This window comes from Pavona decussata, unplaced genomic scaffold (assembly GCF_977016875.1).
Source record: "Pavona decussata unplaced genomic scaffold, jaPavDecu1.1 SCAFFOLD_179, whole genome shotgun sequence".
In the NCBI taxonomy this organism is placed as follows: domain Eukaryota; kingdom Metazoa; phylum Cnidaria; class Anthozoa; order Scleractinia; family Agariciidae; genus Pavona; species Pavona decussata.
Window position 1 is genome coordinate 733295 of NW_028145589.1, and position 16551 is coordinate 749845.

General features: G+C 39.8%; 1 protein-coding gene and 2 long non-coding RNA genes across 3 annotated transcripts; 1 reads left to right on the forward strand and 2 right to left on the reverse strand.

Moving 5' to 3' along the window:
- Positions 1–268: 268 nt before the first annotated feature.
- On the reverse strand, positions 269–3464 carry LOC146463316 (uncharacterized). Its single transcript, XR_014856937.1, has 3 exons — positions 3411–3464; positions 1801–2045; positions 269–484 (listed from the first exon to the last, which is right to left on the reverse strand). It is a non-coding gene; the product is annotated as an uncharacterized LOC146463316 (long non-coding RNA).
- Positions 3465–4897: 1433 nt separating this feature from the next.
- On the reverse strand, positions 4898–7760 carry LOC146463317 (uncharacterized). The gene has a single exon (XM_085084544.1). The coding sequence runs from the start codon at positions 7578–7580 to the stop codon at positions 5478–5480; it is 2103 nt and encodes a 700-aa protein (XP_084940670.1). The 5' UTR covers positions 7581–7760; the 3' UTR covers positions 4898–5477.
- Positions 7761–13733: 5973 nt separating this feature from the next.
- On the forward strand, positions 13734–15914 carry LOC146463318 (uncharacterized). The gene is made up of 2 exons (XR_014856939.1): positions 13734–15191; positions 15329–15914. It is a non-coding gene; the product is annotated as an uncharacterized LOC146463318 (long non-coding RNA).
- The last annotated feature ends 637 nt before the right edge of the window (positions 15915–16551 follow it).

Genomic DNA, 16551 nt, shown 5'->3' on the forward strand with positions numbered 1-16551 from the left:
GTTTTTCTACAAACAGTCTGAAACTTGGTCCACCTTGATGGTCATCACGTTTGATGTTTCAATTATCCACATGCCTGAGTTTTTAAGTGTCTCTTTTATGTTTTTCTACTCATAAGAGAAATGTGGAGGAAGGAGGACTTAAAAAGAACATGTGTCTCATCCTCTGGCAACTGCCAGTGAGGATTCAAGGCATATGAGGGGGGAGGGGGGGGGGGTAACTGAAGGGAGCTTAATAGGGCTTTATTGTCAATCAACACAACAGACTGAGTAAAACAACAAAGAAACTTTAATTAATAGCACTGAAATGTATAGAAAATAACAACTAGTTCCAATACAAAGTCAGAGTGATATAGTAAGACTAATAAGCAAATCCCTCATAACTTTGCATTTTCTTCAAGTCAATTAACCATTACAAAGCTCTAACTGTGCAAATGAATGCTTATTCAATTTCAGTCTCCTGTTCGACCTTCCACTGACGATACACCTGAAAAAGAAACAGCAAACAGTGAACAGATGGTTACGCTTGTATAACCACAGAATTCTCAGTTGAAGTCATATAATTTTTCAAGAAATATGAAAACGAGTGCTTCATCTCGGTTTCAAAAGACAGGAAAACTGATAAATGCATGAGGCTGCAAGGTTGTGTTTGAAAACCTTATAAAACTGCAAGCAAGAGAAAAAATTGTGACTTCTCAACAGAAATAATAAATTATGAACCAAAGAAACCTGTTTTTGTTTTCAATTGTATTACTCAGCTACAGCTTACAGTTCCCTTGGATGCCAATTAGTGCCACATGGTATACATTAAATCCATTGGAAGGGTCAAATCAGCTCCTTTTGATATACTAAACTTCAACTTGATATTGAGATGTTAAAAATGTAATGCCCAGTCCCGATCAAGTTGAAAAACTGTAATTTCACTAGGTTTATTCTTTTGTAATGTAATTAGGCAATTTGCTTTATGCGCGACGTTTGTACAATAAAATTCTCTTATGCTGCTCTTATGAGATCCAGAGGACACAAACAACTGAAATGAATAAATATGATTATTCAGTTGCTTTTGGTTGTGTCCTCTGAATTTTGATATCGATCAAAAGGAAATACATTGTCATCAAGCATAGCTCCAGGGATCTCAAAGACACTCAAGCTGCTTCACCACTACAAAGTTAAAACCTAATTCAAGTAGCTCATTTGTTTACATTGGGCTTAAATGCAAGATCATGATTTAAAATGTCTAGATGTTTGTTGGTCACATGCTGCCACGTAAATGTTCAGCACCAATAATATTAATGGTACTGGCATTCCCTTCTCACTTCAGTTCAGCGATGGACAAACTACCTCCTTGTTTTAACTGTTGTAAAGTTTTAAAGGGAAAGTCACCTGGTGCAAGCTCTCTCTCCTTCACACTAAAGCAGAGACAAATAAGGAGAATGAAGTAATGAGGAGTGCAGGAGTTGAGGAAAGACAAATAAGGGACTGAGAATGATGCAAATGATGCAAACATGTAATCTTATCAAGACTTGTGATACCATTTTGCAAGGTAGTGACCAAGCTAAAACAATGTGCACAAGATACCATGTTTGGTTGAAGTGTAAAAACACATCCACATGAAAAAATACATCAGAAAATATGACTTTGTACAAGAAAACAGTACAATACTTGAACTAAATTAAAAATTATATGACTTTGTACAAGAAAACAGTATAATATTTCAACTAAATTTAAATCTTAGCTTCTTCCAAACTTCCCCCCCCCCTCCTCCCTCCCAAGTAAAATCATTGACAAAACTTGAATACTCACCATGGAAAACATCACACCAGCAGCTGTTGCAATTCCGATGGCAATCAGATTTTTTGAGTAGTTTGGTCCATCTCCCTGAGTCCAAGAGCCATGTCTTTTTAACACTGACGCAGCAACAGAAGAAGTCCGTATTCTGTTGAGGAGTTGCTGGTACATTTTTGTATGTAACGTTAGGTTTAAATGCTATTTTTGAATGTCCTGATCTTCTGAGGCAAGGTGCACCAATGCCATCTATCTCAGTCTCGCTGCCGACAAAATAAGGAAGTGCGTAATGTTTGGATGCATAATAGGGGCTTTGATTGGCTATGGTAATGAGACTTGGAGGGTAAATAGTATGTCCCAAACTGTTTCCTTTGAAGAAAGTGGGTCAATGATGTCATATCACATGACAAAGTCATTTGTTCTTCAGAGCCACCATCTTGGATCCACCATCTTGTATTTCTAGACAGCTTCAAAGCCAGATTGGTTCAAAATACAACAAAACCAATAAATAAAAAATTGAAATGGTGTAAAAAATGTTTAAGTTCTAAATTAAGAAAAAACATGCCGTCAAAATCTTGTTATCATGGAAACATCACGTGATGTCAAGTGAACAATCAATTTTAATAAGTCAACAATTTTGGCAGTGTTTGCTTTGATATTATTATGAATACCGTTAACCGTCACTTATAAGCCCTGGGTTTATACAACTTTGTAAGAGGTTTTAGATGGGCTTATAAACAGAGTGGCTTGTATCAGAGGGAGGTTATAACCGGAAAAAAAAAAAACATTTCGAGACAAGAGCTATAGCAGTGTTGATCGCAATACGTTGAGTTGAAGCCTGTTAACTCAGTGTTTTACAGTAATGCTACAGTAAAGCATTGAAAAGTTACTTTAATGGTATTTTACAATAAAGTTATATGGTAGTTATATAAAGCGTAGATAATAAAAAGGGAGTACATGTAATAAACATACTGTTCCACAATAATTATTCCAATTTTCTGTTTGAAGTAGTACAGTGCTTATTATCACTCAAAACAAGGAAAGCGAGAGGGGGGCTTATATCCTGGGTGGGGGGGGGGGGGGGCTTATCATCAGATGTATTTTTTGGCCTACAGGTAGATGGGCCAATAACCACGGGGGGCTTATTAGTGGCAGTTTAGGGTATTCAAAGTTAGTGCAGACAAAATTCTCCCCCCCCCCCCCCCTCTACCCCCAAGCTGAATAGGGTTAAAACTGGGGCTGTAGAAAAGGCACTTTTAGTTTTTCCATGTATTTTTACTGAGGGTGTTTACATTAGGCTATTTGGACAAGCCAACACAGTTTGATATGTTCACATTTTTTAACTGAATATTTACGTTGCAGAAATTTTAGCGAACAGAATCTTATCTCCTGAAGTCCCATGCTGTTGCTGGCTTTCCAAAAATACTAACTAGTATTTTTCTTCACTTACTCCTCCCAAAATAATAAGCTTCGTACAAAAAAAAAACTCGCCACGTAGTAAAACTTTGACATGACATCCTGCCGAAGAGAACACTAGCGTTTCTACACAACAATTATTCATAATTCCAAAAATCTGATGCAATATATTCCTTCCATGCAGGATACTGCAAATTAAAAAAGGCACTTACCTCTGTGTACGAAGTGGTAAGCAGAAAGTCTGCCATTTTGTCGACGGAGTACCCATTCTCCCCGCGGTACGTTAGTTCCGTTCCCAGGCCCCAGTCGGGATCTCTTTGTTTCAAGACCGAAATCCTACTTCAAAGGAAACGGCTACAGGGGCACCCAACGAAAGTTTTCTCTCAAATCCTTTGAAGTGCAATTTTAGTCTATCTGGAGGGCATTTAAAGCTCTGTAGGTTCATTTCAGGCCGCACTATAATATGTTTATCTGTTTGGTCGTTCAGTAGGGGAGCTTGAGTCTTTTCGAAATTACTAGGGCATTTTTGTCCCTTTCCCGAAAGCTTAGGTCTTATTTCCTTTCCGAAAATCTTAGCTGACCTTTTTTCGGCCCCCCAAACGACATTCCTATCAATCCGAAAACACTAGGCCTTAGATTTCTCATATCACAAAAGTTTGAGGTGAAAATTCTCTTTAGAAAACTGTAGGGGATTAAGGGCCTTCCGAACAGATAATTTACCTAAACGATCCGTTGGGTGCCCTTGAAGCTACTCTAACTCCCTGCCTTGATACCATAAAATGCGACAAACTTCCTACGGTTGGCGATGTCTGGCCTCATCAAGCTACGCCGTGCTGACGAGGCCCAAGGCGAGAGTAAGGGGCTGTTTACATGGAAGCTCAAGGAAGGAGGAAGATCCTAGAAGGCGAAACAACTTTCCGTTTAGTTTACATGCAGAAATTTCGGCCAGGGTGGTTATCAAGTGGAGGAGGAAAAGACAAAAAATTGTATGCCTTTAGCAGTTGCCGGAGTGAATGCCCGGCTGCCTCCATGTTTGTTCCTTTTTGTTCCTTGTACTAGGATCTTCCGAGCGAAGGTGGTTTACATGGTGTTGGGATCAGTTCCTAGTGCTAGGATCTTCCTATCTCTCAGCTCCTATCGCGAAGAAGATCCTATCGCTGGGGCCAAGTACCAACTTTTTGCGTATAAACTGAATAGAGAAAACATCAGTATGGCGCTAGGTTGACCCACCTTCTAGGATATTCCTAGTGGCTAGGATTTTCCTCCCTCCAGGTAAACAGCCACTAACTAACTGACTATGTCAGGTCTGGCAAACCATAGTGCTGTGCTGAAAGACATTACATCAGCGAAAAGAATCAGAAAGAGGACGCGTGTTTAATTTTCGCATGTGCTCTCTGATTCCTTTCACCGGCCATTCCATCTAAGAACCTGGAACTGACCCTACGTTCGTTTCAATTTTCGCGGAAAAACTCAGGCTGTTAGAAAATCGACATCAAGGAGGAATCTGCCGACAGGGAAACCACTCCCACATCAGGTGCAAAATTGCTTTAGAAGGCTTCTAGTTTTCTCATAACTTGGGTCATAACTGTCTGTCCTGTTTCATAGCATACAATACGATAACAGACCCATTTGATTACATCACCCTCCCCGTCGCGGCAGCTCCTTCCTCTTGCAGTCAGTAGCACTCTACCCATTCATGTCAGTTTGAAGATGTCTTCTTTATTCTTTAACATTAAAGGCTATTGAAACACAGACTGGATGACAAATTTATTAGTGTCTTTTTCCTATAGATCAGAGTTATGCCCATGTATTTAACACGTAGTTTTCGAAGGAGACATAACAAATTCATGTTCTTATTCTTTACCAGAAGGTACCAAGTCATCCAGTTGTTCTTGCCCGCAATTTCTGCGTCCACAAACTGTTAGTGAGTAAGTTGCTTTCTTTCTGGGTCAGTAAAATGGGATGATAAAAACCCAGATGTTACACTATACCACTTCTGCGCAATTTAATTTCAGTCAAGTAACCCGAATTTTAGATTATAGGTCAAAGGATTATACATACGCCCTCTAAGATCAAACAAGAGAGGACATGCATGACATCATCCTCTCTGGGATCAAACATCTTGAAAACCCCCCCCAAAAAACCCGAATCACCCCGTCCTTTTTGGGGTTGCACTTGCCTATATAGCAAGGAATGCCTCCCGACTCCTCTGGGGAGAAACCGTTCTTTGTCTATCAGACTTGAAGAGAGGGCGATCTCCCTCATCCTCTCTTGCAGACTTACAAACCAATTCCACTTGTACCAAACATGGTCACAAATAACAGACACGTTGGAATTATAAAAGTGGAATGGAGAACGTGAAAATTGCGTGAAGCACTTCGAACCCGTATTATTATAGGATAATCATGCGTCCTTATGTTGGGACATTTACTAAAGTACTGATAAACGAACTTCTCCGCATAATATTTTTCTTTCCCTGGAAGTTTTCCCCAGTCAACGTCAGAGCACTGAGGAGAGTTTGAACGTAAAAGTTGGTTATTTTCGTTATCAAACCACATACAGTTAATACGTTTAGTTTTTCCATCTCTAACTAAGAAGAATTCCCCCATTTTCCTCGCTTTGCCAACGCAAGTAAACGATACATCAGGCTTCTGACAACTTGGATCGTACTTCACTTTAAATGTGAACGGACTGTCGCACCCAAAGTGCACACGTGACGCCGATCCACTACACTCACTCTGGTCAGCGTAGACCGACTTGAAATGGTATACTCCCCTCCCTAACGCCGGGAATGAGCAGTGCTGTTTAGTTCTTTCTGGATACTTCATTATGACTTTTTCGATATTTCGGCCCCAGATGGGGTAAGGGTCCCTTAAGTACGGAAGCCAACTGGAGCAAAACTTCATCAGAACGTGATAAATGAAGTATTCTTCGGAGTTTGGTACACCACTCGCAATCGGTACACTCTGTGAGAGCCTGTAAGTTAAGACATCTTGTCCAACGACATCAGTAACACCAAACCGAGTCACTCTTGGGCGACAACCATTGGAGAAATTTGATAGCAGCAAATAGTCATGGATGGAGAATTTCGCTCGACCGGGTCCAGGCCATTTCCCTGTCCCTAATGCACTGCACTTGTACGGAGCCTGGTACTGAAAGACATGCTGTTGTTTGCAATGAAATCGACCATAAGGGGCGATATTGACAGCTGTTTTGTTTATAACAACAGTTTGAAGCCCATTGTGTCGGGATAGTTCTCTCCAAATCCCTTGAAATCTCTCCGGAAAGCTGCACTCTGTTTCGTTGATCTCAGAAGGAAATCTCGCTGATTGGTCGAGATTTATCCCTCGCTTCATGTGTATAATCAGGAACACTGAGGCCGCTGACTCATTTCGCCAGCAAATCGGTTGTTTATACACCTGCAGCTGAAATTCTTCGCCGCTTTCCCTTAGAACTTTCTGGAATCTAGCGCAAACAAAATCTGGCTCCATATCATCCGAGAGTGGATTTGTCTCCACATTTTGGCGTTTGACAATAAAATATGTGAAGTGTTTCTCCCTCCATGCCGCGCTGTAGCAGTAGAGACCTAGATGATACTGACCACTATAAAATTCACGTCTCCTTGGAAAGCAATCTCTCTGTTTTGGCAATTGTATCATTAAACCCTCTTTTCCTAAACAGTCGGACTCCAACATGGCGGTCGAATCAGTCTCATTGTCATAAAAGCATTGTTTACCTGTTTCTCCGTTGAAGAGCTGCATAATTTGAAATCCTCCGTTTAATTCAGCGGGGCAGTCAGCTAATTCTTTCAAAGGGGTTAGTATCAAAGGGCTTTCACTAGCTAGCAAATTGCTCGCGTCGCAGGTCAATCTTGTGTGATTATCCTTCCAAGGAGATTGTTCGTACTCGATCACATTCCGCTCTCTTTTCCGAAACCTCACACAGGAATACTTCACCTTTGAATCGCTTTCGTTTCTCACATTCTTAGACGAAATTATAAAAATATGCGGAGCAAGTTTCTGCCAACAATAAAACTTCAGTGGATTAATTCTCGAGGACAGACTGTCCGCGGAGGAGTCCTTAGCAAGGATTTCAACTCTTCCTTCTTTAAACACCCATGTGTACTGTTGAATTCTCGATTTACTACTGTGGCTGTCTTTTCCATAGTAGGCGTCAGTCCTTTCTTGCTCGAGCCGCTTTCTTTGAGACCAATGTCGACAAGTTTTGCCGGGTTCTGAACATGCTTCTTGCAAAAAGCTGGGGAAGGAACAATTTCGTTTTTCTGTCGTTACTCCCTGTACGTGATAAAGTGTTAACGAAAGCCATATGCTCATGCTAGCCAGCAGATAAAGACACAGATGATCTCGCCCTACAGAATCCATTTTACAGCGTGTTGTGGCGTTCGATCATGCAGAACATGATCTCTATTTAGTCTACGCATGCAAAGTCAGACCGCCAACTGGGTTTTTAAGCAGCCGCCCATCACGGTTTAGTGAGATAATAATCATGGTGATAATTATAATAATACCATAACAGCGCAGCCATTCACTGAAGGCATTGGTTACTGATGTCCATATTTTAAGCCACTTATCATTTCCAGCTGTCATATTATTTCGCTGATTAACCCTCTTAACCTCGGGGCAATTACTAAACGCTTTGAGCCCAGTACGGATCAACATTTAATTTCTCTTCATAATATCACTACTTGATCAAACACATCGGTCATGAGAAGAAAGGTAATAATCACCAAACAAAATGTTTTGATGTTTAAACTGAAATTATCCCAACTTGTACCACGAGAAAAATATACAGAACAGTGGCGAACGTCAGCATGTTGATATTGGGCTGGATGTTCGAATCACTGTGTTTCAGCACAAAAAAGAATGCAAATGACGCTACAAGAATGTGAAGAAGGTACATTATCAGTAGCTTCAAAAAGTTAGAAAAACCGCAGCATACCAACAACAGCGCTGTCGATTTTTATTTGAATTTTAATAAACTAAACAACATCTTTTGAGTAAAACGGGCCGCCAAAGTTACCCTGTTGAAGATCAAAGAGGAATTTATTTCTAAGCAGGAGCTATCACTGACAAGAAACCGTATGCGTAAGATACAGCTGCAGTGTTTCGACAAAGGTTGTCCAAAAAAGTTGTAAAAGCGTAAGCGACGATGCCGATACCCAATAAGAGCTTTTATTGAAATTTATTGGGTATTTCTCAGACTACCTTTTGGCATTGTCGCGTACGCTTTTACGCTTTTACGCTTTAACGCTTTTTTTTTTTTGGACAACCTTTGTCGAAACAGCTGTCCCGCTCCACCTCGCTTGAGTACCTCGAAAAAATGACTTGCGCATTGCGTTGAGCAATCTCTAGACATGCTTACAAGTCGAGCTTAGAGAGCGCGAAGCGCGATCGTCAGAGCTCGAGCGAGCGCGGAGCGCGAGCGAGCGAGAGCTCGGGCCAGGTCCAGTCAATGAGAAGCGAGCGAGCGACTTGGAGAAAGTCTAAGCAATCTCTCGATTCTAGGGCTCTTGTCTTTTGCGCATGACCGAGAGAGAGTGAGAAGAGGATTCTTGGCCCGCCGTCTTGCGTAGCCAAGCTTATCAGCGCGTGTACCGGCAACCATCCGCTGACCTCGGAGTCCGGAGGTTTCAAAGAAATGTCTAATTCTACAGCTGTCACAAAATGCTACTAGACTACAAGATCAATGCAAAATCTCCTTATTTTTGAAAAGGGGAGGGTGTGTACGTGGACCAGTGAATATCAATATCCCGGAAAAATAATGTTTGGTTCCATCATGATAATCAAACAAGTAGATATATCAGTTGTTGGAATGAAGAGAAATGAAAACTCTTGCCCAAAATAAAATCTTCGAATGAAAATTTCTTGGCCTGCAGCTTGTAACTGAGGGTTTTAATAAAGTGTTGTGTTGTGTGGGCCTTTCTCAATTCAAGCTCCCGTTTCTCAGAATCCGATAATTAAAATATGTGTAAACAAAGGCAAAAACAAAGTGTTTGTTGCATCGGTTAGTGAGAAGGACTTCGGCAGGCGTGGAACGCGTTGTCACCAGAGAAAATTAATAGAAGTTAAAGAAAAGAAAGATAACACTGTGTCATTCTATCCGTGGTTTATTCAGTGTCTTTCCTCGTCGGTGGCACTCGAATTCTAGCCAGCGTCTGCGGCGCAGACTAGCGAATCCGGGCGTGTCATCATTTGCACACTTGACCTGGTTCTTTCAGGTGTTTGCTGAAATTAACAGCGTCTGGATACACCTATTTCCGGTGATATTGAAGTTATCTATCAGAAACAAAAAGGCCCTCAATTCTAATGGCATGGCTTCTATTCGCCTTGGTTCTTAAAGTATGCCATCTTTTCGCTAACATTATTTGTCCGTATTTGCATATAGGGAAATTAATATTGTTGGGCTCAAGCGGAATAGGAAAACACGGAATAGACGGTATTCATACTCTTCTGGGACCTACTCAGTTTTCGAAATGAACAGAAAAACATTCGGTTTATTTTACCCTTGTTTGTCGAGTGAAGGAAATACAGTTTACTCAGAATAAGAGGAATTGCGTTCTTTGGAAAGTTTTTTGGTTTATGGCAATATGTGGAATTAGGTTCAGAGTATGGAAATTGATATTCTGTCAATTCTGTTCTCCTTTAACCGGAACAAGAATACACAGGAAAGATGTCTGAGCCAATCATATCGATGTTTAAAGTAAAGTAACCAGCATTGTTCGCATAATGGCTGAGAGACGTTTGAAGAGAGAGATCAGTTCACGCCTTTCATAACTTCATGATCAGAGCTTAAACCAATATTGTGTCCGAGGTCAACTTGACAACAGTCAAGTATAGGAAAAAATATATAAAAATGATCAGTATTGCATGGTAGACCAAACTGCTCAATAAAGATCCATTAATTTGCCCAGATTATCGTCAGCATTCATTGTTTATAATCGCTCGTTATGCTTGTTATAAAGCAACACCGGGATATATAACTTCTACACTTGTCTTCTTATTTTCACTGAACATTTCCTCCTCTTTGACATCAAAATACTCAGCTGTAGTGACATACATTGCTTTGAGAATAGTTTTTAATTATATTCATGTAAATTTGACAGTAAATCCATTCGTACTGAGAACTTTCTTATCATTAGAAAGGTAGTCGGACTTGTTCAGTAGGCGTGATAAAACCAAGGTAAAATTCAATCAGAATGTTATAGCCAGTTTCACAATATTCAGCCTCGTTATATCGTTATTGCAGAAAACTCAGACTACTAATGCATCTAGTACGACTGAAGTGCACCTACAATAGCCACTCTGCAAACTGCTAAACGTTTCAAAAGTTCTGCTCCCCTATCAATTAAAACTGTCATTGTAAACGATAAATATTGGTCCTTAGGGTTTTTGAAAAGTGTTCAGTGTAGAAAAAAAAATGAGCCTTTAATATTGGCATGACAAGCAGCTAAAGTTCGCTTATAAACGTGAATTGTTTCTACTCGATTTTTCTTCTATCAGACAATGGATTTGAAGGACTCTTCAAGAGCTATACTGGTTATAATTGCAATAATGGCTTATATAAAGAAAAAGGTTTTGCTAATACATCACCGGAGTTTCTACCTAGTCAAAGCCGCGAAGATAAGGTCAGTATAGGGGTGGGAGAAATTAAGTGCAATACACAGTTTTTACTTTATAGGGTTTTTTTAATTTTTGTTAGTTTTGAGCCGAACCATACTAACTCAGTGATGTTAGCAACGAATGAAAGCGTTAATTCAAAAACTTAGGCTTGGACCTGGAAAGAAAATTCAAATAGATAAGAATTGGTGAAATGTGTTAACTAAAATTAGTTATGGAAAGAGCGACTTAGATCTGATTCGCTCCTGGTTATATATAGTGCTTATCATACGCGCGTTTGAAGTTTGCGTATTAAGATTTGTTTTGAATTCAAAGTTACTGGTTTTTGCTGGATTACTTACTTGCCTTGACTTAATCGTTTTTGTCCTTAAGGGTTCATAGGGTGTACCGTCTGTAGCCTCCCTGACAGTTGTTTTCTCTTTCGACTCTTCCAATCAAGTTGACTTTCTCGGGCACTTTAAGAGGGCCAGCCCCGACCAAAAGCTCAAAAATTGGGGTTAAAACTCTAATGGTACGCGGCATGAAAGACGCTAGTTCCTTGCAATGTAATTGTTTTTAAAAAAATATCTATGAGGCCAGGGATAGTCGACTGGTTTACGAAATGTGTCTTATGGATTCTACAGTCTATTTTCCTAACCATGAAACCACCTTGCTTTTTTTATCGTATTTGTTGGTCCATTTATTTTGCTGATTAAATCCTTAGCTAAAGGATTCCGTGCTTTTATTTTGTTGCGGTGATCCTTATAAACGCAGTTACTGGCTAAATTTCTTTTTAAAAACATTTTTAGACGTCTTTTCGAGACAAAAACTTGAACGGGAAATCTGTATATGAACTGATTTCTAGCGCAATAGTAATAAAACCTTTGGAGGCAGTTTTTAGAACTCGCGCCGAGTGTAATAAGCATGATCATCATACTGCCAGAATATCTCCAGTACGAAAAATGGAGAATTTTGCTGCTGGTTGACCTCTAATGGGTCTTGTTTTTAACACTGTGTTTGTATTTCGGTAAAAGCGAGCTTAACATTGCTTTTAAGTTGCTTTAAAGTCGCTAAAAAAAACAATCACAAATTCAGCGTTTGAAACTGAGAAATTTTTTACTGATCCAATATAAAGATTTTCAAACTCAGCTAAATAATTTTCTTTTGTTGAAATGACGGAATGACGTCGATTTCTAATAACACTAGTTCATTATTGGAAACGCAAAATTAATTTTGAACATTGAATATTGGCAAACAAACAATATTAAAGAAAGTCTAAACTAATTTAAAAACTTCTTGACTTTTACGATGACTTCCGCTCAGTTGTAAAAATATCAGTATCACCGCTAACTTGGCTGTTTAAATGGCAGATTTGTCTCTTGTAGTCATTTGGGATGTCGTCGACAAACTCTCAAGTTCCCCGCTTAATGTTCACTGGGGAAACGAGTGTGATGACTCCGGATGTGGTCACTATCGCTAAACATTTGGAGCAATTTTTAAAAACTATTTTATAGTTCATACATGTTGACAAGAGCATTTTTTTTCCTATAGAAGAGCTTGAGTTGTTTCTGACAAATTAAAGACACGATGGCTGTAGTGATCGAACCGGCAGTTACCCTTTTTTGTGCAGTTAAGAACGTGTACATCTTAAAAGTAAACACAAACACAAACAGGTGCGAGAAATTTTCAGTCCTCTAAATATTTTAAAGCACCCTAAAACTAAATAACTTGATAGTTTCATACTTTAGTCTCACAAACAAAATTTACGCCTCTTAGTAGCTCTAGCACAGTAGGGAGAGTACGGAGTGAAAATTCTAAGCTAGCGGTTGTAAAGGAGGGGTTGGGGTGGCTCGAACCCGGCGAAAAGTGCAGTGGACGCTAAGCGGGGAACTTGCGGATATGTGGACGGTCCCTTGAACTAGTCAAATGTCTCTTTCGTAAAGCTGAGTCTTTCCTGACTCTTTCTACATTCACAGCTTTCATTATGCGTCGAGTTTCTTGTTGATTTCAAATCGCCCAGACTGAGAGATAACTGAAAATCGTTTATTAGCCTGACAGCCAGTCCGACTGGTTTTGCAGCAAGGATGGAAAAAAAATATAAATTGTAGACTGCAACTGACTAATCCTTGCGGCATTAAAAAAAAAATAAATAAAAAGTTGGATATATAAACCGAGAAAAATATATGTATAAAAATTATCTTAAATACCCAAAATAACTTATATATAGCAATGCATAATACACTGTGATGTTTTCAAAACTGCTGTCCTCTACCAGTTTGTAAATTTTGATTTTAGAAAGGTGATTGAGAGAACTTGCTCCGCATTACAAGATGGCGTCATCATTTCTTCTTCTCTATGCCTTTGTCCTCTTTTTCGCGGTGTATGGCTGTGTCGGCACCAGACCCTACGCTGCCGTCAGAAGGCCCTGCGAGAAAATAGTAATCAAGAAGTGCAACATGGAATTCAGGAAAGTTTTCTGGAGGACCGCTGGAAGAGGTTTCCAGAATGGTTCCTCAGAATTTAACGTCTACTGCAGAGCACTCCAGGTATTTCGGCAATTTATTTCAGCGCATTTTTGCCGAGTACAAAAGAACTGTAGATTTAGTTGCAGGTACCACCCATAGAGATCTCCACAGTCACGTGCTCTCTTGATGAAGGCTCGGTGACCAAGCACTGAAGGCGGACCAAAGGATTTATATAAGAGTGAATTAACTACTGCTGTTTACGATAATATATTACGCCTGTTTAATCTCGAAAAATGGTGCCCTAGACTTCTGTTGGCCAATAATTACAAACTGACCCGTGACGAAGCCTTTCGTTATATTTACTCTTCGCTTCAATCTTGAGATCTTCGCTTTTTCCGCGGTGATTTTCGCGTCTTCGATTTCTTCGGAAATACCCGTAGAGAGGCTCAGACTAGTTTTTCATTAGTGTCATTTCAAATGTTACAAGTAGACGGGAGACGTCTTCCGACACAACGTTATCACTATAGCAGTTGCTAAAATAACGTTCTCTTTATCCAGGGGTTCGCTACACGAAAAGACAGTTATTTCTCCTTATCATCGTGCAATAGCTCGTGAACTTAGATGCGACAAAATTGGGGAGAATAATCCTTCAAATATAGAGATGATGCCAAGTACCCGGCCATGTAGAACCCTTTGTTGGCTATCAGGGAAAGTATCGAGAGAGTAATAATACCAGCACATAAGAGGAAAACATTTTTACCGTTCGTAAACCTGGCAATTCGCAATTCCTTCAACAGGTATTTATGGACTGCTTGGATGGATCCCTTGCGCTCTGTTCTGGAGGCCAGTGGCTCACAAATTACAGTTTCGTTGTTCTGGAGCACGGAATGATGGACCAAAGATGTGGCGTGTGCCCCGGTCATCGATTTGAACACCTTGCATACTCCTTAAATGGTAAGTCAACTGTAGGATAATGCATAAGTATAACGGCATAGTTAAAAAGGAGACTTTAACAACTCATCATAGCCGTTACCATTTGTGGGGTTTTCCTGACAAATTAGTAATTGCCAGTCAGTAAAGGCAATCAGAAAGAGAAGATCATCGCTTTTAATACGCGCGTCTGCCGAGCTTATCTGGGCCTAAGATACGTTAGTGCAGCAAAAACGATTGCTAGTCGGAGTCGATAGGTTATTGCATAGTCAGGAAGTCTGCCCACAGAGTGACCCCATTATTTTGGCAAAAGCCAACCCAAACCTTTCTTTCATTACTGATTCCTATCATTTATTAAATCGAGACAAAAAAATGGAACGGAGTTTCTACTCTGTTTTGACTGGAAGCAGTGCCCTTTTTTCGTCAACCCCTACAAGGGAGTGGAAATGTGGACATATGCAAAGAAAAGGTTGCAGTTTTAAACCGATTAATTGTATCAAAACCCTCAAAAATAGTTACAGAGTAAACGAATAACAGGTCTACGCTTACACTGCGATCCTAGGTCCCTGCAAAATGAAGACTAGCATACGACAAAACAGGTCTTTAGTAGCGTGGTCGTTTGTGGAACAAAAACGATGCATCACTTGCCGCACGCAAACTAACGTCACCCATCTGCTTTTTATTTTATTTTTCAGCAAGAACCAAACCAGATTATGTTGGTGAGTATCTCTGTTGTCGAGTAGAATACCGATCCGATACGTGACCCTATTCAGTACCTGGACTGAATGACTTTAATTTGTAGCCTCAAAGCCCACAGCAAATTTCCTACCAATATTTTGTCTAGCTTGCATCTTATGTACCGATATACCCATTTATACAACTTGGTGAAGATGGAGATCAGCTGATATGGGTAGATGCTAGTTATTTTCAAAATAATTCAACAGGCTATATCAGCGCAAGACAACATTTCCCAGCATGCCCAGTAAGTTACCCAAGAACGGATCCAAGAATTTTATGCCAAGGGAAAAGTACAAGTGCCAAAATTTAAATCCCTAGTTCTAAGTTTCATGCCTTTAATTGACAATACAGTTGACCAAAAGCGATTCTTCTTTGCCTAAGGATCTGATGTCTGCCGAAGATGCGCAAAACGCGTGCATAAGAAATGTGTGAGGAAATTCCTGGGCAAGCTGAAGAATGATCCCAACATGTGCGACGATATAAAGGCATTCATCAAATGTTACAAGCACGAAGGAGAACCTGGGGAGCCCTGTGCTAAGGAAAAGATTGTGATGAAGTTTTCTCACCTCTGTAAAATGCAAGGAGAGAGAATGCTGACTGAAAATAAGATTCACCCGGGCTTGATGTGCTCAAAAGGAAGGTCCGACTAGACGAAAGGCCAAGCACTCATTATCATGACTCATTTGTACCGGCTATATGACTGAGCCGCTCTGAAAACAAGTGGAAATTAAAACATCATGTCAGACAACTTTGACGTTGCTTCTTTCCTTGCTTCGTTTCAAGACCTTTACGCGCGCATTGAATTAAATTTAAACGGACCCCACACAACACCGGCCGATTTTTTTGTCGTCACATACACGACATATCTAAGATGCAAGCGCTATCCGGGAACTGAGGCTTTACCATGGCAACCGTTATAACGTCAGAATTAGCCACAAGCCTCATCAAAATTGTTGCAAAGATGTGTACATTTTGCCTAAATGATCAGAAGATTTCTTTTTTTTTTTGTAAACTTTGATCGTTTTAATAACAATGCTTTAAAGCGAAATCCTTACGAACCTCCTTAAGCGAGCTTAAGTGGAGTACTACCCCCATCGATTAAAAAAAAATCAATATCATAACATTTTTATTTTCGCTTCCAAATTCCTTTTACCCCAGAATTGCGTCAGCTGGAATACTGATTGCTTTTCGTTCTGTTACACTGACTGGTTCTTATGTGACAACTTGTTTGCATTTGCGGTGAAGGCAAGCTTCGAACACAAAAACATAAACAAAAAGGAATAAAAGGAAGCAAAAAACTAACAAGACTAACCTAGTCCAATGCAAGAGATTTTATTTCCTTTAACACGCAATTTAAATAAAATTGAGTCACCTTGTCGCCGCTTAGCAGCTCAATTTTCCGAAAAGAAAGAAAAAAGAAAACTTCTGGGGACCAGGGTACAATTTCAAGCAATTCAACATTTCGAATTTAGTTTAATTTTTTCATGTCAGTAATAATGATGGTTACAAATTAAATCTGTGAATGCATCATTTCACATCCAATAGAATAGTAATAGTGCTAGTTCATTCAGCAGACCTGTACCTCTCAAAAGCTCTATTTTTCA

What these genes read in the sequence shown, in the direction of transcription:
- LOC146463317 (XM_085084544.1), bottom strand. Translation starts at nt 7,580, where the DNA reads ATGGATTCTGTAGGGCGAGATCATCTGTGTCTTTATCTGCTGGCTAGC.